This window comes from Vanacampus margaritifer, chromosome 1 (genome assembly GCF_051991255.1).
Source record: "Vanacampus margaritifer isolate UIUO_Vmar chromosome 1, RoL_Vmar_1.0, whole genome shotgun sequence".
In the NCBI taxonomy this organism is placed as follows: domain Eukaryota; kingdom Metazoa; phylum Chordata; class Actinopteri; order Syngnathiformes; family Syngnathidae; genus Vanacampus; species Vanacampus margaritifer.
In genome coordinates, this window is record NC_135432.1 from 49365774 (window position 1) to 49391947 (window position 26174).

At 39.9% G+C, this 26174-nt stretch overlaps 1 protein-coding gene across 1 annotated transcript in view; it reads right to left on the reverse strand.

The window, feature by feature from the left end:
* Window positions 1-7684: 7684 nt before the first annotated feature.
* Window positions 7685-26174, reverse strand: part of lrfn5a (leucine rich repeat and fibronectin type III domain containing 5a) — a 167545-nt gene continuing 149055 nt past the window's right edge. The window contains exons 9-10 of the mRNA XM_077573115.1: window positions 14764-15037; window positions 7685-9400 (exon numbers count right to left, since the gene is read on the reverse strand). Of these exons, the coding sequence (XP_077429241.1) occupies window positions 8504-9400; window positions 14764-15037 (1171 nt within the window). The 3' untranslated portion in view covers window positions 7685-8503. The remainder of the gene's footprint in view (window positions 9401-14763; window positions 15038-26174) is intronic.

Consider the following 26174-nt stretch of genomic DNA (forward strand, 5'->3'; position numbering starts at 1 on the left):
ATAAACGAGTTGTACAGTGCTCTAGATAGTATGCCTAATGGCAGAGCACCTGGCCCGGATGGTTATCCGGCTATATTTTTTAAGCACTTCTGGTTAATGCTTGCTCCACTATTCTTAAGAGTAGTAACAGAAATTAAAACTAATGGTTACATACGCCCACACATGAATACAGCAGCAATTAAACTTTTATTAAAGCCAGAAAAAGACCCCACCCTTCCATCAAGTTACCGTCCGATTTCACTAATTAACACTAATATTAAAATGATCACTAAGACTTTCGCATCTAGACTAGAAACAGTAATCTCGACAATCATCCATAGCGACCAAACAGATTTTATTAAAGATCGTCACTCTACTAATAATATTAGGAGGCTCTTTAACCTTATTAGCATGTCACAGCGGCATGATAAAAAGGCAGTTATTATATCATTGGATACAGAAAAAGCTTTCGACAAAGTTAACTGGTCCTTCCTCTTTGCTGTTTTAAATAAATTTGGCTTTGGGAAGTCATTTATTCACTGGGTGTCAGTATTATATGATTCTCCTAAAGCTACAGTTACTACTAATGGGATTATATCTCAGAGTTTTACTCTACAGAGAGGCACAAGACAGGGATGCCCACTGTCCCCTTTATTATTTGCAATATTTATTGAGCCACTTGCATTAGCTATACGCCAGGAAAGAAGGATTCAAGGAATTCACTCTGGGGTAACAGAACACAAAATTAATCTATATGCCGATTATATTTTACTTTATTTAGAAAAGCCTGCTATTTCGTTAGGGGAAGTATTTAACTTAATAACTAAATTCTCACATTTATCAGATTATTCTATTAACTGGACAAAATCAACACTGCTACCTATTACAGAAAATTCATGGAACCCTGCAAGCCAGGACCCACACTACTCATTTCCTATAGGTAATTTAAAATACTTAGGCATAAAAATCTCACCTAAATTAACTGATTTAAATCATTTAAACTTTACTCCACTTCTGGATAGCATTTATAGTGACTTGAAGCGCTGGAATAATCTTCCTATTTCTCTAATAGGACGAATAGCCACCATTAAAAAAGTTTTACCCAAAATAAACTATTTTTTCTCAATGATTCCAGTGGTTCCAGTTGTTGGACTCGGCCGTTACAAAATTTTACTGGAATAAAAAAAAGGGAAAGATTAGTCTATCTACTCTTCAGAAAAGTAAATCCAAAGGTCTAGAGGCACCAAATTTTATGCACTACTATATAGCTAACCAGCTACAATATATCATTCTACGGGCACAACCCAACAGAGATACTAACTGTTGGCTGGAACTAGAACAGAAGGATTGTAATAATTTCAGACTTGTAGATTTACTCTTCATTACAACATCGATTAAGCGACACAATTGTTTTAAAAACCCAATGATTTCCTCCACCCTGACTGCCTGGTAGAAGGTACTAGAAATTACAAAGCCCAAGTGGAGCCCTGTGGACTTTGTCCCCTATGGCATAACCCCGACTTTCAACTTAACAACCAATCATTTTATTTAGGTGTGTGGGAGCAGAAAAGAATTACACATCTCCACCATCTTTTCTCAGATAATATGTTTATATCATATACATCTTTGCTCCAAAAATACAAAATAAAAAACTGAAATTTTTTACATTATCTGCAAGTTAAAAGTATGATAAAGAAAAAAATTCCAACACTTCAGGGTACGCTCCAACCGCCTGTTTTAGCTAAAGATTACCAAGCTTTCTCCGACAACAACAAAAAAACTCTCAAAAATATATAAGTTACTTTCATATACTGATAAAATGTCTTTACCCATCTCGAAATGGGAGACAGACTTGTCTATAGCTCCGGAATCTGACTTTTGGATTCAAGTTTGTGAAAACGTATTTAAAATGACAAAACACACAAATTTACAACTTATCCAATATAAAATTATTCATAGAACATACAATGCTCAATATATGATGAAGAAAATGGGACTCTCAGACTCAGACATTTGTCTCCAGTGTTTACAAAACACTACAGACACTTATTTTCATGCTTTATGGTTATGCACTCCGGTTATGTATTTCTGGACTAAACTTTAGGAGGACACTCTGTTGGCTGCTGGGTGGCGGCTGCGTCTTGGCCGTTCCCTGGGTCTTGTTGACATTTTAATATTTCATTTTATATTTTAACTGTTTTGAATTTAGTTACAGTTGTGAAGATGTACATATAACTATGTTAACTCAATATAGCTTGATGAGTAATACTTTTCTCCTCTTTGTTATCTTTCGTCCTCTTTTCCCAGAAATGAGAAAGTTAATAAGTGTCTTGTATTTATTTTGTCTTTATATTTATTTGACACACGCAAAAGATTACAAAAACAGGTAATCTTTCAGTCTCTTGGGGGGGGGGGGGTGCTGCGTTGCGGGGCTCTCCCTGGTGTCCGGGGCGGCGGTCCTTCGCTCTGGGCCCGGCAACGCGGTTCGGGGCCTGTGGGCCACCGGGGTGTCCCGTGGTTCCCTCTCCCCTCCCCCTTCCTCTCTGCCTCTCCCTCCCCGCACGTCCGCCGCCTCCCTGTCCCTTCTCCCTCGTCACCCTTCCTCCTCCTCTCCCCCTCTCTCTGCGGCCCTGCCGCTGCCCCTTGCCTTTCTTGTCGTCGCCTTCCCCCGTCCCTTCGCCCTTCCTTTCTTTTCTTTGATCCTTCCTCAGGTCTCCTGACAACCTCACAACTCTAGCTGGATTCTGAAATATTCGGTTTAGGTGAACGGTATGGGATTTTTAATAGGTTTTAGGTGATGAATAACTAATGAATACAGACTCACCTCTGCAGACCGTCCACTATGACAAGTTGCGGCGCTACATTCTGCCTGTGGCTCGGGTGGAGGATCTCCCTCTCCTGCCCTGCTCATGGCACCGCCAGATGATGTTGTTTCATCCGATGGCCTTGCTGGTGGATGTCTCATTGATAGGGATGGTGCTTCTGCACGGTGTTTGGGTGAGTCTCCTGCGCCAGAAATTGAGGCTTCTAGGCTATCGCGTTTTGGTAGGCTCTCATGACCTCCTGCCTGGCTGGGGGAATGTGTATGGGGGTGATCATTTCATTTCGGCCTGTGTTCTACACTTTGAATGGGTTATATTTGCCAGTATTTTTTTTGTTAATGTGTGTCAATTGAAAAGAAAAGAAGAAAAAAAATCTAACAGGGAAAAATACCCTGTTGACTTGAATTGTATTGTATTTTGTGTTGGGTTTGACAATACAACCCAAAAAAACAAAAAAAACAAAAACATTAATCGTGTGTGTCACTGTTTTGGTAGTTTTGTTCTTCCACCTTTTGGATGTTTCGGATGTATTTGCTGTTTTGTTTGTAAGTTTTCTCCTTCCTTCGTTTAATCTCGCTTGTGTAAAGAACATTTCTTCCAGTTAGGGGGGACGCATGTAAGCGTTAAAAGGAAGGTCGTGGGATGATGACGTGAGAGCGGGGCGACGGGGGAAGAAGAAGAGTTTTGGATGGAAGTGTGTGACTAAAGACAGTACATGTTCTTGTGTATTTTTCCTCACGGAGAGTGTTTTCTGAAACGCAACACAGCGACACGCTACAGAGGCACAAATTTGCGAGAAAAAACTAATAACTTTGGGACTTAATAAAGTGGCAAATTTGCGACTTAATTAAGCAGCAGATTCAGAAACTTACGAGAAATAGCTATAGTCTAATGTGAGGATTCGTTGGTGATTAATGGGACACTGTTTATAAACTGAAAAGGCAGGATGGAGACAGATTCATCCTTAATTTAAACTTTGCTCGTCATACATGGCAGCTAGAGCGACAACAGTTCAGCTGACTAAACACTAACCAATCAGAAGCTAGCAAACTTTCGATAAATGCAAGTGAATGACAGACAGCAGCAGATTCGACACATCAACTTATTTACTTGTACAAAAAAATACCAAAATGTATGAATGTGGAAATAATGATTCTGGAAACATAAATGTACAAGTAAATATTTATCCCAACAAATTAACTTAAATGCTTGATCCTCAGGGTGTGGACCTTCGCAAGGCGAGGCATCTTTGTCGCTGGCCAGTGGCCATACACAACGGTTCAAAAAGCGAATGCTAAACAAGATATGGGTAAAGCCATAAAGCCATCTCCTCGTTTGAAAACCTGACTGAAAAGTATTGGCTCAAACATCCGAGTAATACGTTTCTTGTATTTCTCGTAAGTTTCCGAGTTTTTCTCTTGCAAATTTGCCACTTTATAAAGTCCCAAATTTGCCACTTTATTAAGTCCCAAATTTGCCACTTAATAAACCCGCAAATTTGCCACTTTATAGTGGCAAATTTGAGACTATAAAGTTAGAGTATTGCCTAAGCCCTCAAAAAAATATTTATTTATACGTGGCCCTAACACGCCGTTATAGAATTCAGAGTTTGAATGTTTGTGCATGCCAAAACAGCTGCAAACTTCATCGCCGAGCAAACAGATGTGGAATGTGATCTACTACCAGGGTACACCCAGGATGGCGTCAGCCAAACATGCAAAATTTCAATGCGGATATTTTTGTGGAGTATATGCACATATATACAGGAGATGAACTTGGCACATAAAATGGACCTCATTCACCCGTGCGCAAGTCAGAAAAGGCACATGTACTCATACATTTTGGGGACAGTCGGTCACAGTTTTTATTCAAATGCCACCGTCATGGACCGGTTACACACACAAACACGGGTTGGCTGTGTTTTGCCAGTTACTTCCGCAATTAATCTATTTTTTTTCTTTCTCAAAGGAAGAATATGAAACAAGATGTGTAGGAGTGCTATCTAAATTATGGCAATACAATACATTACGCCATATGCATTTTTTTTTAGCACAATCAGTTAAAGCTGAATGTGCTATTTGGCAGAAGTGGGCAAAAGTATCGTTACATCGGCCTGTCATTGATGGATGCCCACCTTTCAGCAAATGCTTCCACATTTTCTGAGAGTGCTTTATGTCGCCAAGCCTAAAAAAAAGTCTGAGCATCAACTGAAGCAGGCGTCCGTACGTCCATCAAGCCGGGTGAGTACAGATAGTCATTTTCAGTCCGTGTATTTTTAGGCTTAGTGTCATAACCCTCGCTGATAATGTGGAAGCACTTACCTAAAGGTGGGCATCCGTCAATGACGGGCTGATGTAACGACGGTTTTTCACACCTCTGCTATTTGGGATCTTCTTAATTAAATGAGGCCTAAAGCCTGTATCCCGCTGGGAAGAGTGTGTTTGTGTGCGTGTGTGTGTGTGTGAACTAGGGATGTAACAATTCACTCAAACCCGATTCGATTTTCAATTCCTGATTTTTGATTTGATTTTGTTGAAAAAAAAAATGTTACAAAATGACACATTTGACAACCAAATGATGTGTTACAAACATTAACTTTTTATAACATTATATATATATATATATATATATAAAAAAAAACTTGAAAATGATCTAATAATGTTGACTGTTTGACTACATTTTTCTCTTGTTATCAATGCTTTGTGGTTAAGGTTAATATTCTGCCCTCGCAACACGTTCTCAGCTTTGTGCAGCAAGACAGATAGTATGAAGAAAAAGGGTGTATTCAGACCAGAAAAGTCATTTAGTCCGCTTGTTTGGTACGGACCAAAAGCGGACTTTATTTTTTGTTTGTTTGGTGCGGTTCATATTCACACTGTGCTTTATAAGTGGACTGTATTGTGTAATCACGTGGACCCGCGTGACGATCTGTGCTCCCATTGGACAAAAATTACGAGGGCTTGAAGGCATAACCAAACCCGGAAATAGAGGAAAACATGAAATTCCGACGTGCTGCTGCTCTGCACATTTGTGGCCTTATTAGATGCAAGATATTTGCGAGTGTCAAGAGTAGCTCATTCAACGGAGGTTCCGCGATGCTGTTTCTAATTTTGGAATGCATCGCCGATTGCATGCAGTAACCGGAGGAGCAGTTGCTCTCCGTGTGCCCCGCCCCCACCACAACATGCTGACAGCAGCATGGCTAAACAGAATACGGATGATTATGAATAAATTTAGCACAACATTCACTACAAAGCAATGTTTAATTCCTGCGATGCTTGGCTACAGTGCTTCTTAACGTCAAAAAGGCGCATATGTCCTGCAGTTGGAGCGGATCAGCCGTGGTTTGTAATCAGACTGCGAAGCAAACTGCACCAAGTGCGTTTGGAAACAGACCGGGACCACCTCACAAAGTTGGTCTCCGTCCGCACCAGGATTCATTTGTGTGTATTCAGACCTGCACAAAAGGTCAGGATCAGCGTGGGAAAGGAACTCTGGTCCGTTTAAAGCGGACCAAACAGTGCAGGTCTGAATACACCTGAAAGCTCCACAATCTTTGTTGAGGATTCGTGTTGGTTGTTTTACTATTTTCCTTTACAAGGAGGTTTGTCCTTAAACTTCTTTTTATCTTCTAAAATGTATTGAAATACTTGTTTACATCTTTATGGATTCTGATTTTAAATTATGTTAAAGGGAGGCTAACTAGATAAGTTTTGCTTCTTTCTGCCCCTTCTCAAACTTGCATCTTATCATATTGTGCTTTTCCCCCATCAAGCACCCTTTCCATGCTATGTTTTTATTGCTGTGTTAGTTTGAGACAAATCAAATCAAACCAAAAAGACAAAGACAGATATCCGCAAAACGTGTCCGTCCCCAAGAAGGGTCCGGCTAGAGATGAAACACTGCGCAAGGCATAACAGTTAACATGTCGTTGTGAATTGATGCTTTTATTTTTTACATCAATGCATATTTTAAGCAGTTTACATCGGTATTAAATCGATTTTCGGTGCATCGTTACATCCCTACGGTTAATGTTTGTGTTTGCCAAGGTAGGGAATGTTCAGTGTTTGTTCAATGTTGGAATGTTTGCTAAACGTTCAACTAATCATTTAAAGTTTTTTCTTGTCACTGGAAATTTTGAACATGTCCATGTCAGAAAAAAATTTAAAACTGTTGACAATATTGAATGAACCCTGACGAGAAATCAACATTTGCTATCTTCACTAATGCTACATTCACACCAACAGTCGGAGAGGTGTTTCTGGCGGCGCGTTTGGCACATTTCTGGCGAGCATTTCGTTACTCCACCTATTTCGTTGGCGTTGACTGAATTGAACTATTGGCAGCCAATGGGTGTCACCAAATACGTCACACAGCAGACAAAACGCAGGAAGCGGTTGCAATACACTCATATTGTGTGCAGAACATGTAGCATAGCAATGGAGGATAGCTTTATCGTCGCGGTTTGCAGGCACCCGGAGCTGTACGACACAGCGAGCTACGTGTACCGGGACCGGGCCAAATAGGAGATTGCTTGGAGTAAGATAAGTGTGGAGGTTGGCTTATCTGGTGAGTTCATTTGTTTAATTGTCAAAGTGTGACACAACCTAGCAATGCTACAATAAAGTTACCAAAGCGGAAATCCTCTTCTTCCGTTGCGGTACGGCGCGAAACAAATCCCATTGGAGAACCTCGCGAACAAACATCGGCGAGACCAGTGTCTCATAGCAATATTTTCAGTTTGGTGTGAACGTAGCATAACACTCGCAAACATTCGCTCCTGAGTGTCCTGAAAAGTCTTCACCTGAAACAATTCATAATAATTCATAATGTCTTACTTTGTTCCAACCATGACACCAGAAGTTTTCAATTCAACCCTTTTTTTTATTTTACACAACATAGCAACACAGTACATGTTGTCTTTTTCTTTACATGAGCTTTTTGGGAACATGTGACCAACTCAGGCTGAAGTATACCAATGTCAGCAAAAAGCTTTTGCTTTTTTCATGTTTTTTTGTATATTCTTCCCTTTAAAAAATATCAATTTCATATGATGTCCATAAAGTCTCCATTTGATATTCAGTCTATTTGCCAAGAAACACCACCTATTTCTCAGAAGGTAAGAAAGGCTGCGTGAAAACTTCGGTCTTCCTCTGTCCGAGAGCTACTTCCAGTTAGAGTATTTTTGTGCAAAAGAAGGCACCGACTGCTATCTCTTGCCACTGTGTGGTCACACACTTGCTCTTGAATGACTCTTGAATGGTGGACTGTGCAGTTGGATGTTTTTTATTCAAAATTTTTTCCCAGTGAGAATTCCCTTTTTGTGTTATTTGCAGATCAAGTGAAAATTATGTGGTGAGTCCACTGTCTTGTATTTTTTTGTGCTATAAAGTGGAACCAACAGGACAAGTCGAGGACGCAACAAGACAAGGCAAGATATCCGCTTGCTGAATGATAGACTTTGAAACAGATACAAAAACTGTCATAGTGGAAACAAAAACGCTGAGAAAAAAAATTCTGTGAAACTTTGACAAAAAATAAATGCTTTAAAAAGAAGTCGTCAAAACGGAACACAAATATTCACACGTTGCAGCCTCAGTTTACCCTTCACTCACGCAGACAAACACAACTCAGACACACCCAAAATAACAACCAAAAATCAACAACAATAGATATCGTGTATTTTGTTGTCTGGTTTAAATTTAAACCGTGCTTTCCAAGATCCAGTCCGAATCACAGCGCCCCCTATCAGAGTCTCCCTCTCCTTCTTTGGAGAGGACCATTCCACTCATTGATTGACTCCTTTTGTCCCGCACTATACGTCCTAATTTTGGCGCTACTGCGCTCCCTCGATGACTCGAGAGAGTCTTTGCGCCTCCTTCACTGAGGGAGTATCTCCTCCTTGGCCGGCTCCTGCCTCCCTCCTCCGCAGGGAGAGTCTGGTACTTGGCAGCGGAGGAGGTGTGGGCGCGAGGAGCCCGGCGCAGAATGGGTGTTTCTTGATAGCGGATGATGGGAAGTGGACTAGGGCTGGCCATGGGAGGAGGCGGGGCTTGGTTAAGTGAGGTGGAATTGTTGCGGTTGGTGTTGAGGAAATCTATCGTAGTGGAAGAAGGGGGGAGAGTGGAGGAGGTTGTAGAGGCAGAAGCGGAAGAGGGGCGAGGGGTCACACTAGGGAGATTCTCCAGAGCAGCTGAGGTGTTTGAGCAAGCTGAGCCTGGTTTAACGGGAGCGGGTTTCCGCTTTGGCCTGCCTAGTGAGCCGGTGGCAGCGGGTGAGGAGACGCTGGCTCGAGCTCTCTCCTCACCCGCTTTCACCTGTTCTTCCGCTCCAGCTGTTGTCCAATGCTGGCTGAGAACAGATGTGTCTGTGGAGCAGTCCGGCAGAGAAGAGTTGGATGAAAGAGTTGTCATGTCTTTCCCTCCTCCTGTTCCACTCCTCTTCTTTGAGCCTCCTGACAGGTCCTCTAATCCAATTGAGCCGAGCTTGGAGGTGCTCGGAGTCACGCTGCATCTTTGCGAATGCTGCCCGTTTGTCTGAGAGTGAACGTTGGTCATCGACATTGACATGCCTTTAACGCCATCTCCTGGGTTACACACCTGTGGGGCATAAAACACGGAAAAAACTGTGACTATTTTGCCCTGATATACACTCACTGGATAGTTGATTATAAACTATAAACACCTGACATCACAACCAGAAACAAATTCATATTCAGTGCAGATTAGAGCTGTCAAAATGAATCGATTAAAAGACAACTAATCGAATATCAAATTAATCGACAACTATTTTAACTCATTTGCTCCCAAAAACTTATAAATATGTTCTATTTTAAATATTACCATGCTCTCAAAGACGTATTTATACAGTTTTTGTTTTTTAATGCTAGAGCATACAGAAGGCCTTGATGCAGCCTCTGAACTGATAATGCTTGAAACAATGGTAGTTATTACAAAAACGGCCAGCAGGTGGCAGCAGAGTAAAAAAGATCATGTTGCAAACAAGCTGATTTCCCCACAGTTCTAGACAGATTTGTGAATAATGATTAAACTTAGCTATATTCTAATGCTAATTGCTGCAAAACTGAAACAGGTAGAAATATACTTTTTATTCCCGATGAAAGAAGATACTCGTAGGTTCCATGTTTTTATAGCAATAGAACACAATATTATGTAGGCCTTGCAAAATCAGTCAAAATCCAGTAAAACAGCCGGGAGCGAAGGTGGTTGCTTTAGGGAAAATGGCTGGGAGTGAATGAGTTAATAATCAAGTAATTGTTTGAAGCTATTTTTTTATTTAAATGTGTCCAAATCCTCTGATTTCAGCACATCAACAGTAAATGTTCACTGATTTTTGTAGTCCTTCATGAAAGAAGACTGATCATCTTCTTTGTTTAATCAAAATAAGACATTTGCAAACATCTATTTATACTTTAGAAAACAATGACCGAACCGGCAATATAGTACAACATCAATCCCACTTTACGAAGTATGAAATACACAGCAAACACTGGTTAATAAACAGTAATCAGGGGAAAAATACTTTTGTAATACACTTGCTATACTATTGCAAAATTTAAATCAATCCAATTAGTTGATTAATCGATTGAATAAGATTAATCAATTCAAAAAATATTCCATAGTGACAGCACTAGTTCTGTTTATGAACCGGTACAACTGCAATATAGTCCATCCAGTCAACCGGAAAGTTCAAATTCAGCAACTTTTGATCAGATAACTTTATTGTGAATTTTTTTCAAGCACTTCACAGCACTCCAGTCAAAAATTTGCATCATGGAAAGCATGTTCAGGAATAACAAGCATCCACGCAAAGTCACCAGGCCCTACCTGTGTAGGTAAAAAAAAAGAAAGAAGTGACGACAAGAACAAAAAGCACCTCGGACCTCACAACCACCATTCTATATGTCCTATGAAAAACACACGCCCGTTTATATTACCCCCCACAAAATCACCCTTATAAGGCGATTTTTTTTCTCTGTACTTGTGTACATGGTCCCCTGATTTGCTAGTATACTTTATTATCAGAGTCAAAATATAAATGCTTTTAAATCCAGGTTTAAAAAAAAAAGTTTTTTCCCCCCTACCGATGGTTCAGTTTTTTACAAAGTATTTTTTAAATTATGCATTCAAAAATCTTGCTCTTGCATGTTACACTCCTTTAGTAATTTTCGTAAAAATGTTTTTTACTTTTACCTTTGCAGTATGTGAAGCATATTCAGTTGCGTTGTAAATGAAATGCACTATATATCAGGTTTTTTTTTGTTTGTCTTTTAAATAACACCAAGGTAATGGTTAATGTCTACACAATGTGAATTTTTTTTGTTTCTTTGAAACTAACATTAATAATACAATAATTGTTTTTGTTTTTTTAAGTGTTATTCACAGGATTTTACAGTATATGAAATTCTTAACTCTGACAGTTACTTTTGCCAGTCGTGAAAGGCCAGAGGTTGTGAGTTCATCAATTTAGGCTGGTTTGTTCGATCAATACTACATAATTTGTAGAAATGTGTTGCATGGAGCAAGAAAAAAAACATTACATTTTGGTGAAGGTCTGAATCTGCAACATACAAATATTGCTTAAATGTTATTAGACTCTGCAGTTGTAATGACTGTCTAACAATTTTAGTAATGGGTGTTTAAGTGGGAAGATTTATATCAGTAGTTATTATCATCCTAGTTTGGTATCCCAATTCTTATCTTTGATAGTCTACTCCAGCCTACTCACTTAATAAGAAGAATTTTTCCTTTTGTTGAGAAGGAAATAAAAAAATGCATACCAATTGTGCACACACTGCAGAAGTATTTAATTTGTCCTTACAGCCAACTTTCCCGACCATTGATGACTTCCCTGAGGAAATAACTCAGGACAAAAAGACAATTATCATGTACAGTATCGGAAATTCCATTAAGGGCCATATTCTCTTGTTTATGTGAACGGGAAAAGAAGTGAAGTTGCATACTTTTCTGCCTGCACAGATTCTTCCGTCCACTTACTGTCTTCTTTTTTTTTTATTGCAAAACTTTGAAGTATGCCAACATTGGCACACACCAATACATTGATATAAAAGCTCAGGTGTACAGCCAGAACAGTCACCTGCTAACTGGAACTTATGATTTCAATAATCTTGAGCAGGAGTTCCTGACCACCATGCTTGGCCGCGTAGACACTGAACAACAACAACAACAAAATATATATTATAGAGTTGATCAAAGAGTCTATTACAGCGTTTGAGCTGTGATTTTTAACCTAGAATTGAATTGCTGTAGCAGACATTTTTGACGTTTGTTTGCGATCCTCACCGACAATTGGGAGGAGCGATTCAAACATGTTCCCAGGGCAGAATTAAAAGACAAACCTTTAAAGTTATTTTTGGAATAAAACAAGAATTACCCCAAGATAGGACTGGATCGATGTAGGGAAAGACACCTTTCCACCAATTACAAGAACTACATTTGTCGTAATGACGTAATCATGAGTTTAATCATTTGCTTTTATTTGTATGCCAGCTCGTCAAAGTACTGTATGTCTAAGAAAAAACAGCGCATGACGCAAAAAGCTTGGAGACTGTTAATCTAGAGCACATGAGTCAAGATCCGGTCCTCGAGGGCCTGAGTCATGCATGATTTTGAGGTTTCTCTACTCTAACGCACCTGATTCAATGATCAGGATAATTATCAGGCTCCTGCAGAACTTGTTGATGAGCTTAAATATGAATCTGCTGTGTTGAACGTGGGAAACCTCTAAAACATGCAGGATTCAGGCCCTCATGGACTGGACTTTGACACCACTGATCTAGAGCTCTGGTCCTCAAGTACCCCTATTTAGACAGTTTTCCATGTCTCTCTCAGCCATCACAGCTGAGGATTGTTATCAGGCTTTATGCAGAGCTTGTTGATTAGCTGATTGTTTGAAACACCTGTGTTGGCTGTGGGAGACATGGAAAACTGGATAGGGGTACTCAAGGACCGCGGTTGAGAACCACTGATCTAGGGCACTGTGGGTAGATAAACCTCCAACCGTGAGTCATAAGCACATTATTCTGAATAATTTAATTGTATTGGTTTTATTTCATAGAATAAAAACATGCTATACTAAGTTGCCAACCGGAGGGGTCCACATGTCTCAACTGGCCGACAACACACTGCATCCGCTGTTGCATGGATTTTAAATCCATTTGCAAATATTATTGGGATAAATCCATGTTTCTATGATTTGAAGCCACCCTCAGCTGTCAGTGAGTCACGCCTCTTTGGTGTTAGCTCGTTCCTACCCAGTTTATGCGCAGCGGGTGTGTCAGAAATCTGGATGGGAGGAATACCCGTAGTGTGCAAGCCCAGGCACATAAAAAAAGGTGGAATATACTCCTAACAAAATCTTCACAAATGGTCAATAAATCAATTTCAAACGTACACTACAACATTATAAAAGTAAAACTAGAGCACTTAATTCCACTCCAAAGATGCCATTTCTTGGTATTGCTGAATGCAGATCCAATTACGTAATTCGGTACTAAAATTTACAGACTTTGAAAGTCACTATTGCACTGTTGTTGCTTTCCAAATCAAAATACTTCCAAAAAGCAGTCATTTTGTGTTCCCAATCTATTAAAACTACAGCCAGATACTGTTTCGCTGTCACGTGTTACAACGTGACACACTCATACACACACACTACTCACCAGCTGCTGGGAGCATTGGATAACATAAAACTAAAATACTGCTCTTCCATTCGGTAATATAATTCTATCCCTGTGGTACAATACATTTGCATCTAAATCTGTCGCTTTGTAAACATTTGATTTTTCAACAAATACCAATCATACTGTTTATAGGGCTGCCACAAACGATTATTTTGCTAGTCGACTAATCATCAAAAGTAGTTGCGATTAGTCGACTAATTGGAACATATCGTCGCTGTCCTGTGAAAAACATTTATGTCCCTTTTTTTATTTTTACGTTTTTGGGATGTCTGTGTTCAGTTTCATCTCATAATTGTAAAAATGTCAACAATGGACGTGTTTTTCACAGGACAGCGACGATATGTAAATAGCAGCATATTTAACCAACAAGCAGCTGCTCTTTTTAAAACCATTAGTTTACATTTTGAATTCTTTTAAAGTATGTACAAATTATGAAATAATGAAGACCATTAAGATTATTGTACATTGAACTTTGATTCGATTTTGCAAGCTTGTACCATAATTTCTGACATGTTTATAAATTGACGGTGATACTGTGGCTTTAGAATTTCTTTCGCTGTAAATCTTTAGTGTATTTTAAAATTGAATCAAAACAGCACTAAAACTATGAAACTATAATATTTCACTTTTTTTGGGGATTAAGCCTTTTTTTTTAATGTAGGTCTAGACGGTAGTGAAATCAGATGAGTAAAATTAGGAAAATACACTGTGCTAAACACAACTAAAATGAATACTTGTATTGTTTTTTATTTTGTTTATTTAACATTTATCCAATATGCTTTGTTTTGCTTCACTAGTATGTGTATTTTAAAAGCAGTTAATTGATATACAAGAACAAAATGTGGTATGCATTTGAAATGAAAAAAGAGAGAAAGAAATCCTTTAAGATTAGGAGGAACTTTTTATTCAGCACTGTACTGCATATTATAACAAACTATTTTGTGCTTTATTGTGTTGCCGTTGAGGGATTGTGGCAAAGCTGTCATGTTTTGCTGAGTTCATAAATGCAACACTGTAAATGGTCGCGACTCGCAAGTCAAAGGAGAGAAAAAGACCTCAGTGAGGGAGCATGTTCGATGTCATCACGTTCTGTGGCAAACCGCCAAACTGTTCTGGTAATTAATAAACGCGAGTTTGCTGACTATAAGCCTCCGAAAAACTTACAAATATGTTAGCGTGCCAATCACAACATCATGTTGATATCTGAACAAACAGATGGTGAAAGACAGACAGACTCACCTTGTAGCGTATCATCAAGATGATGATGAAGACAAGTACAGAAGCCACTATAATTCCTCCGATGATGATGATCATAGTCCCACCGAGGAATTGGGACTGCATAAAATGGCACCTCATGTACTCTGACTCGGTGGTGAACTGCACACATCCAACCACACGGGTTGCTGTCAGGGAGGTGATGATGTCATCGTAGATAGCGAGCACACACAGATCGTACTGGCTTCCTGCTGCTAAGTTGTTGACCAGGAAGCTCTTACTTGATGGAGGGATCATTCTGTGTAACAACAGAAAGGGAAACAAAAAAATCACATTATCAGAATTGACATTTTGTGTTACGAGCAGCTTCTAAAACAATCAGTACATTTACATGCAGTCACTAACCCTTTCAAAACTCCAATATTGGCAACATTCGGGTATTGAAAGGCCATGTAAACACACACAATTAAAAACTTGACTAAGACCCCATGGGTTACCCCCTTTTCTAACCCAAATAATTGGTCATATAAATGTGTACTGTATTGGGGCACTTCCATATTGAACATTTATTTGTGTTCTGTGCATGCTTTGCTTTAGTCGGAAGGAATCTTGGTCTACAGTACAGGAACTACTTGTATGTGCGGCGGCCATCTTATGTTGCCACTCGCTAAGCAAGCCTAACTTGAATGCATTGATTTCTCTGCGGCGTTTTGACGTTATTTTCTGTTCCTATGGCAAAAATGCTAAATATGCAAGCAGAGGTAAACAAAAATGGAGAAACTCAGACCAAGCACAGGAGCACACTTTTGGAGCGAGGAGGAAACCGGCTACTTTATTAATGTGGTGAGTGACATAAATATAATATCTTTCATTGACCGTAGAAAGTTAAAAGCAGAAATTACGTTTATTTGTGTAACAACCTTGTCTGCTGTGTCGCAATTTAGATTGTGATGTGTTTACGGGACTAACTCTGTCCGCTCACACATATAAACGGACTATCTATGTTTCTAGAGCAGACATTTGACTTTATCCCGAATGTTGACTGCATGCAAACATAGTCAATATCTAAGACTCATATGGTTTTAAAAGGGCACCCAGTCTCAATTACTAAACTTAGTACTTTGTCCTATTTCCCAATAAAGCCACCCTGGCCATCCTGCTCATTCAGTATACTGGGTAGGGTCATTGGAATCAAATCTGGGGCAATATCAGTGACTCAGTTTACATGCAGGCAATAACCCGAATATGCTCTTATTCTGGGTGTTAAAAAAACTGAATAAGACCCTGAATTACTCCTTTCATAACCTGAAATTCTTGCTCATATAAACACATTTGGATTACCTCGATTGAAAGGTGCATTGTTTTTCGCTGTGCACATGCCCTTCTTTTTCTTCTTTTTCTTTGCTTATTTGAATTTGCAAGGAATATTGGTCTATGTAGTAACGACTTGTATGTGCAGCTCCGTCATACACGCTAAAGGAACCTCACTTGAATACATTGATTTGCATTTTCACGTTATTTTGTGTCTCTACGGCGAAAACTCCACAGAATATGTTTACATGCAGGTAGTAACCTGACCTTAAACTGAATATTGACTGCATGTAAACGTAGTCAGTGAGAGTCTCATCCAGGACTGCCCCATATCACAATCAATATAGTTTTGTCTTGTAAAAACAGCTTCACTGTCTCTTTCATTATCACTGCAATCCCAGTTCACCTACTTTACAGATGTCCTAATGCTATGATATAAATAATGGATGGCAGCCTTGTTAATTTCAAGGATATACATTCAGTACCTTGCGCTGTACCTTCCGAATGTATTTGCTGGTTAACAACGGTGAAACACTATATTTTCTGGAAATGACAAAAGAATCAGAAGCTCCACCCGGAAGAAGCATACGTGCGCACCAATTCACGATTTAAGAATTCACAAGAGATCAGCCATCTTTCTCCACTGATGTGTTGTTAACTATTTGTACATGTACGAGAGAACGCGTTCACCTCAGTCCACATACTGTATTGTGTACTTTGCCAGCAATTCAAGTTGATTATTGGACACTTGTTAATGTGGGAATTTTCCCATTCATCCTTCACTTTCTTCAAAATGGCTTGTCAGCTTTACCCGATTTCCTCATTATAATGCTAATGAAATTCCTCATTAAAACCAGTGAGGGCCAGTTCACAGTTCTCGGCCTTTGTGCATTGAGCAGAGCAAAAGGCTGCATTGGTCAAGTTAAGTATCTGCTTTAGAGTTAAGTGAAGGTTAGATGGCATGCAAAGGTTTAGTGGTTAGTATTAAGGCATGGAGAAAGTACACATAGGTCATTAGCGTGCCGTCTGGAATAACGCCACATGGCTATAGGTGTGTGTGTGTGTGTGTGTGTGTGTGTGTGTGTGTGTGTGTGTGTGTGAGACCATCGTTTTGAGCCTATGAATACTGAACAGGCCATGTGAACACTAAACTGAGCAAGGCTGCTCTCCTCTGTGCTTCTCTTGATGGTTACATTTCTCTCTCTGCAGGTTAATGGCAGCAGTGAATGTCCTACGCTCTTACAAGCCCACATACACGCAACTTGCACACAGATAGACATATTAATTCCCATATAATTGCTGTGGCATTTCTTTGTAAATGTGCTGTTGGGTCACACTGGCTTATACAGTGTCATTCACAAAGGTCACAAACATGGACCACTATTAACTAACAGTTCATGGCTTTTGCGTGTGCACAAGCAAAGTACTCCTGAGTGTTGCATTATAAATATATATTATGTAAAACTAATGGTACTGATAACACACCTTATTTATACAGTTTGTGTGGGAAAATATATAAAACTTCAGAGATTGAGATTGCACCTATTTTTAGGGCCCGAGCAGCTACCGCTGCTACCTTTGTTTGTTGACAACGGCTTGAGTATTTCCAGTGGGTTACACGCCAGAAGCACAAACTTATATACTTGTATTTACTGTATGTGTATATAGGCACAAACTGTGGCATTTTTGCCGTAGAGACACAAAATAACGTGAAAACGCAGTAGGGAAATCAATGTACGGTATTCAAGGGCGGCTCCTTTAGCAAGGACGGAGCAACAAGTCATGACTACATAGACCGTGATTCCTTGCAAATCAAATCAGCAAAGAAGAAGAAAATAAGCCAAAGAAGAAAATAGTGAGCATACGCACAGTGAAAAACATTGCCCCGATCGATTGAGGTATTCCGAATGCATTTATATGAGCAAGAATTCTGGTTATGAAAGGAGTAATCTAGGGCTCTTATAAACCAGAATATTGCCAATATTTGGGTTTTAAAAGGGTTATTGCTTGCATGTAAAAGCTTGCTTATGCTTTTGCACCAAAAATATTTTGCTTCTTTATTCCCACGTTCAACAAGCGGTGTTGTACTTGAATCACCCGCCATTATCACTTCTCCTGTGTTCGTCTTTTTCATGCTGTTTTGCTGCATGCAAAGCCATGTTTGTTCCGTAGATTGCAATAAAGTTAGAAAAAAAAAGTGTTCATCTTCTTCGCAAGAACTAATATTGCCTACGTCAAGCATTAACTGTATTTGCAATTTGAATAACAATGGCAGCGCTAATCTCTGAATTCATTTAACAGGGTCTATAAATGTTCAAACCTGTTAATGGTTTACGGTCTACTGACTGCCGTTTAACAGGAGTTCGCTCACGCTGACTTCATAACATATATTCTCATGCAAATCGATATTTTTTGTTTCATATACAATTGATCCTTAATTTTTGAAACTGACAGAATGACAACTTCATCCAAGTGGACTCAGTCATTGTGACTAATTTCTTTGTGCCTGATTTGAATGCTGCTGCCAACATTTGACACTCTGCAGTGGGCAGATGATTGCCTTGGCTGAGGCTATTACACTAATCTATCTACTCCGCTCTGCCAAGCCCTCAGCCTAGGGTGCCTGTGTGTGGAACATGTTGGTGTATATTGTGGGTTCATTACACTTTCATTACATGCAGGGTATGAGCAAGAGTTCATGATGCTATATGAAAATGTATTTGACCATGATGCCAGTATAAATCTCCAATAAATATGTGTGTAAATGTGTGGGAGCTCCATTACGAGAATTTCCCACTTGGATGGCCATTTTTTTCCAACATTCAACACTGATACACACCCAGGCCCGCTTATGTAGGGCTTGTTGTGTGTGTGTGTGTGTGTGTGTGTGTGTGTGTGTGTGTGTGTGTGTGTGCCCACGTTTATCACTTAAGCTTCCCTCACTCCAGCCTGGACAAAGCCAGGAGGGCAATGTAATCTCCATTAGTCACTTTCAGCTTTTTGTCTCAAGACGAATGCCTTCATCCATGCACAGATTGGTGAACTATGTTACCAGATTGCTTTGTTTCAGACCATTTCATATGATTAATTATGGGACACAGCCTTCAGGCCACAGCCATGTATGATTCTTCAAGCATTCATGGCAATGATTCAACAGACAAGACAAGGGGCTCTGGGCTGTGATGATGGGATAAGGGGCAGAAGCTGAAATTTACTCCTTTTTAGTCGAACCCGGCCAGACCATATGTGACACAATGTCTAATACTTCTGGATTTTTCTGTGTCAATTGCTTTGGGCTAACTCATTAGTAGTTTTATGCATCTGCAAATCAATTTGTTCTGTGGCATCTTGCAAAGGAAGTGAACTGAGTTTTTTTTATTTTTAGTGAAACCAATTTCTAAATGTCTTGATGTGCTTTTCTCCTACAAGGAAAATAAGCGATAATCTTCTGTAATTTTCATAAATTAATGGTCAAGGGAGACCATATAGTATGTAGTATTTAGCTTTAAAGGTGCATCGTAGAGTTTAAAATCATTTTCTACATCATGTATGCTCCACCAATGCCCAAATGAATACAAATAGCCCTGACTTTTTAATTGTTATTGCGCCTATCAGCTTGTATCTTCCCTTCAGTTTCTTGGTGGTAGAATGGTGGAGGATGACGTGTTCGCGTATGACACAACTGAAATGGAAACAGGAAAAAAAAAATAGTGGCCAGCTTTGAGCACAGCCCAAACTCTAGCTCAGACTCCAAGAAAACAGAAAAAAACAAGAGTTTATTCGAGCGCACATACTTGCACATGTACCATTCACAAGCTTGACACAGAGGCTGCAATTACGCTTTAGGTAGGGGGTGGCAGTCACGAGTAAAAAAATTACAAACTTCACAAAGCACCATTAACTTATTGGCTGTTTCCATTTGACATTCCTCAAATTTCCTTTGTCCCAAGACCAACTGTACACTTGCATTTGGATATTTAAAAAGTACCACTGATTATCACACCCACCAAAGTGGGACAAAATTCATTCTCCGCATTTGACCCTTCCTCTGAGGGAGTGGGGAGCAGGGGCCACACTCGGGAATAGTTTAGTGATATAACCCTACAAATCTAACCCTTAATGCTGAGTGTCAAGCAGGAAGGCAAATGGGTCCCATTTTTATCAACTTTGGTATGACCCGGCCGGGTATTGATCCCAATGAGCTCCCAGTCTCAGGACACACACTCTGCCATTAGGCCACAGAGCTGGTGCTTTTTCCTTAATAAACAGAGCTGAAGTGGAAAACAGAAATGGGGAAAGCTTTACAACGCTGTTAGAAATAGTTCAATAACTCTAATTTCAGCATAAAAAATTATAAAAAATAAGCAATCATACAGATTAAAATAGAATCAGGAGCAAGGCTTGAAATAAGAAGATTAACATCGCAGTTTAGGAGTCAAATTAAACATTTTGCACCACAATCAAACACACTGAAACCCAAAACTGCGAATGAACATTTATGTGGGAAAACACATAACCTCCAAATGCTAGGGAAATCCCCCAACACTAACTCTTTACACCCGTGACTGTTCTAAATATGGTTAAAAAAAAAAAAAACTCATCAGAGTAGCCATCGCTACCGAGAGTTTGGTAAATATCCCTCCGCTCCTCTGTGCAGGACTCGGGAGATATGGAACGCAAGCAGCCTTCATAGTTCCCTCATAACCGAAAGAGAGCGCGGGTTTAAGTTAGCGCCTGTTTCTGAGCCAGACCGACACAATACCGCAACAAACCTGGTCCATACATGTTCACCTAAACTTACCGACAACCCAACAAACACTTTTGTTTTTGCTCCCATTTTATATGAGATGAACTCAAAGATCTAAAACTTCTTCCACATACACAATATCACCATTTCTCTCAAATATTGTTCACAAACCAGTCTAAGGCCCTGTCCAGACAGAAGCAAAGCCGGCTTCGTTCCTCAATCAAATCTCGTTCACACAGAGGCATTTCAAGACTTGCGTGTGACCAAAAGAAGACGCTGAGGACGTTTAACGGCTGTAATGTATATGCCAAATCTGGAGTGGCGCTGTAGCGCAGCAACAGGGAGTTAACGGAAAGCGTAGAAGAAGAATCAGCAAAGAAGACGGACACTTTAAAAAAAAAAAGTTTTTTGCAATCTACAGAACAAACATGGCTTTGCATGTATCATAACAACATGAAAAAGACGAACACAAGAGAAGCGACAATGGTGGGTGATTCAAGTACAACAACGCTTGTTGAACGTGGGAATAAAGAAGCAAAATATTTTTGCTGCAAAAGCATAAGCAAACTAAGGAGGCTGCGCAAAACGACTACGACACGGCTATCCGCCATAGTTGTTGACAGAATGACGGTTCGCGGTCACGTGAGAATTGGCGCGTTGTCGTCGAGCTGCGACCATTACGTCATCGCTGGAGGAGTATCCTGCATAAGGTGTCCAGTCGGACGCGTACAGTGCGCGTTCTGAAATCGTTCCACTCTAGAGCCCGGTTTCAAAAGTGATCGGTTTCAAGCTCCGAAACCGCACCGTCATGTGGACGAACGGCTTAAACGGTAAGAAACTTGTGAAGATACATTGAAACTGGCTTTCGTGTGGACGGGGCCTAAATCTGTCATAAGGAGCACTTCTCCTTTGCTGAGATAATCCATCCCATCTCACAGGTGTCTCATATCAAGATGCTTATTAGACACCATGATTAGTGCACAGGTGTGCCTTAGACTGCCCGCAATAAAAGGCCACTCTGAAAGGGGCAGTTCTGTTTTATTAAGGTGGAAACCAGTGGTTTTATAACTAAAATTTAATTAAAATTTCTTGTCAAAATTAACACTGCTTGCAGGGCACCGCTGATAAGCTCACCCACTTGTCTATGACAGACCTCCAAATCTTTAGGATGTTAAATGAATAGCGTGCATGAGCGTGTCCTAACTGATGACGACATACAGTATATCCGCTATTTATACAGTACTGGAGATGTTGTCACCAGTAAGGCATTTGTGGCGATTTCCCCGTTGGTTTATAGGTTAAGGCCAGAAATATGGAGACGACGTCAGAGAAGTTGAGGCAGGGGCGGGGGAGGGCTGTATGCACCACGTTATCATGTACATAACATACCATACTAGTGTTGGTATGTGCAGGTCTTTATTAAAATATTTTTCTTTTTCTTAATCTTTGTGGGCCAGGATTGTTTTTGGGGCTCGTTTTTCAATCATATAAATCACTGAGTTGCATATTCTGTATCAAAATTGCTACATAAATATTGATTGATTGATTTTTTGATTGATTGATCGATCAATCGTGTTGTTGTATCGCTCCATCCGTAAAAGCTGCAGTCTGCCGAGGAATGCAAATTAAACAGTTTTGATTTGAACTATCTTTAAATTGATATAATTTGTCTGAGCTATATTTAAGATGCACTATTGGCATTGAGATTGCAGTAAAATCAACTTCAAAGTTATTGTAAAGGGGGTTTATCCTGGGAGCTTGAAAAACCTCTGCACCGCTGGGTGCGGCCATCATAATTGACTTAATTACCTAAATGTGTGAATAATTGTATAGTTTTTTTGTCTTAGTGATGTGACTGGTAGGTCATTGGTCCAGTGTGTACTCTCATACAAAGTGGGCCAGGATAGGCTTTAGCCCTGTGACCTATAGGCTTAGCAGTTGAAAATGGACAAATGGTTTCGATCTGGAATAGAAACCAAGCAAGCACAATTCTATAACAACCTAGCCATATATAACGCATAGATACAGAAGAAGCTTAAGATCACTTTTAACATAGTAATTAATGGTAGTTAAATTACTAGTACTACCGAATCGCTGTTGATCTTAAAGCTCATGTGTATTACCTAGCAGATGGCACAGTGCCCCACTAATAGATTTAAGTCTCACAGGGAGACGGAAAACACCTCAGAGCCTTGCTTCTTATCTCTGTTTCACCATGCATAATGCCCCCAATGACAGAATTAGTGGATAACAAGCGCCCACACAGATTGTAGTCAGAGGTGGAACAAGAATGTTAAGCCCAAGACAGGTGGGCATTGTTAACACCGCCCGCTGACTCCCTGCCCAACCACAATCTCATTTGTTTTTATGCCACAAGAAATTCTGACAATACTTATTGTCAAAGTTAAAGCTAATTTAGGGGTTTAACTACACTGCAAACAGCAATTTCAGAAACTGTCACTATAACAATTTTGTCAGCTTCTGATCTGTATATCAGGTTTGTTAGCCTTATAAACACAAACACTACTTTTTCTCTTGTGAATGTTGACAAGGTACACCAAATATATGAAATGCCAGTATGATGCAGTGCAAAGACTCCAATTAAGACAAATAGAGAGAAAAATGTTGGGAACTGTGGAACTTGCTAGAATAACAGAGCTGACAGGAGTTCAGTTCTTACGATGAATTTCTTAAGAAGCAAAAATCAACCAAGAGTGGGTGCTAGTACTGTACACTGCAGTGCGGTCTGTTGCAAGATTATCCCTCCCTCCCCCAACACCACAAACAGAGTTCATTTATGCATTTAATTTGAGGGTTGCGTCAGGGGCAGTGGATAAAATATAAGACTTGAACAACAAAAAAAGACTCAGCAGCAGAAAAAGCAAAAAGCTGCACTAAAGACAATGTTTTTGGTTACTGAGAGGACCACTTCCCATCAACTTCCTGAGCATACTGTGTTGTGTGCTGACACGGTCTACCTGCACAGGGTAAATGATGCCCCACAGCACTCAGCCACTAGTTGTGAATATTTCATAATCTTAGGCTTCTGGAGCGTGCATTTTTCATCCATGGCAAGCTCACGGTGAAAAGCTTGGGGTTGGCTGACCAAAATGGGATAACATTATGAGGTTTTGAGGCAACTCGGAATGAATTTGGCAAACATGACTCTTGAGCCTCTCCAGGGTCATCTCTGGAAAAACTTGCTTTGCTGTTTCAAAACACTATCACAAGAGTGTACCTCTCAAGAAAAGAGTGGCCAGTGCACTTTGCAAGCTTGCTACTGACACAGAATACAGAGGTATACATAGTATTCAAATGACGTCACCAACCCCCACCTATCGACCCAGCAGGCCCTTGGTGGGGCAAACGGCCAGCGAGACAACGTAAGCAAATGCTGAGGAGCGCTTGTGTTGCTTACAAGCTACTTTGATTCATTCATTTGTTCATTCATTCCGGATTTTCACGAACCGCTTCACAATGGTGCAAAAATAGGGCGAACAAAGATGTGAAACGAAGCTTCTAGATAGTATTCACACAACGTCATTTGCCCCACATTGTACTGTATGCCGTTCACGGCTCAATGGAATGTCAAATGGGAACGGACAAAGAGGTTTCCGGAATTACAAAGATACATTGAAAGGATTTCCACCCGACAAAGTCTACCAAAGTGTGTTTTGACTATTTTGATTAAGGCAAGTGTCATTGTAAAATGGTATAAATGCTTTTACCATAATGCGATTGTGATATATGTGAGCTGCTAGCTCTGCCTAGCTTTGGCTAAAAATAGATCTGGTGGTCAACATGTTCGATTTTGAGATCCCTCCATATACCCTATTTAAGGTCTCTTATTTTTTCTTTCCCAGCAGCCCAAAAGTTTAACTTGTTGTTAAAGTGTACGAAAATAAGTGATGAATCAACAATGTTGTTGCTGTTTTTGTTGTAGCATGCTAGCGCAGCTACTGTAGCTAGCGTGGTCTGGGAACTAGCTAACTTGTCGAGATTCTTCACCTCAAATTCACAATTGATGAATGCACATAGCAACCAATAAAAGCCGAAAGTACAGAAGACGCAAGAATGTCCATGTTTTGAGAGCCACCCTACCTCAGACCATACGTTGCCATGTAGTCCTGTCCAGGTACTATCGGCAAATGCTTGTAATCCAATCGATTCCATTAATCAAAGGTTTCAACGTGTAACGCTGCAAAGAGTGTTGAGCTAAATCTTCCGCATACTTCTTGCTTACTACACAAGTAACGTTAGAGGAAGCTATGGGTGACATTCATCAATAACAAAAGAACATTCGGTGTAAACACAATACAAACAGAGCTGAGTCCGCTGGGAAGTTGGCCCACCATGAGGGGCGGGCTCGCGATCCCGTGACATCAGTGAATACTATATGAAGGCCATCTATTTGGTGTTAGCAAAACGACAGTATGGCGATGTGTGCATGACTTTTGTTATGCTGTTGAGACATACCTGGTGCCTGACATTATTCGTTACCCAACTCCTGAGAAGTGTGAGAAGTTTGACCAGGTGGGAACTTCCAAAATGTGTCAAAGCTATTGATGTTTCACATATTCCCATAAAGGCACCACTGTACTACTTCAACTGCAGAAGATGGCACTCACTCATTCTTCAAGGTGTAGTAGATGGAAGGGGTCTCTTCTGGAGAGTATTTATGGGACTCCCAGGAAGTTTACACGATGCTCGAGTTTTAAGATTGTCTAGATTGTGGGAGTTGGCCAGGACTGATAATCTGTTCCCTGATTGCACTAAAAACATCAGTGGCGTGTATGTGGGCTATTACTTTATAGTATACTACACTTTATACTTACCCCTTACAAAACTGGCATTTAAAACCTTTTGCTGACTCTGGTAATTCAACTTTTGAGCAACGGGTGTATAATAAAACAATATACAACGCCAGGGTGGTAGTAGAAAATGCCTTTGGCCATCTTAAAGGTAGATGGCATTGTCTGTTAAATTGTAATGATTGTGATGTTATCCTTGCTAAATCAATAATTGTGACTGGCTGCGCCCTTCATAATTTGTCAAATCAAGTCACCTTTACTTGTGTGAAGCCTTTAAAGAAACGTATAGTCATGAATGATCTCAGGTTGTTGAAGATGATGGTTTGGAGGTATGACTTGCTCTGATGCGTTATCTGAATGCAACAAATAATTAGCAAAAATGAGCAAATAGTGTAAAATGGTGTGATGCCAATAAACCTTTATATACATCAGCATTCATTTGTCAACATTTCTACATAATTATACATAATCAAAATGACATTGTCGTGATTTTGTTGTTGAAAATTTGGGTAATATGTTTCAGTAAATGACTCATGAAGTATAAGCCTCCGATAAAAGCCTGAAAC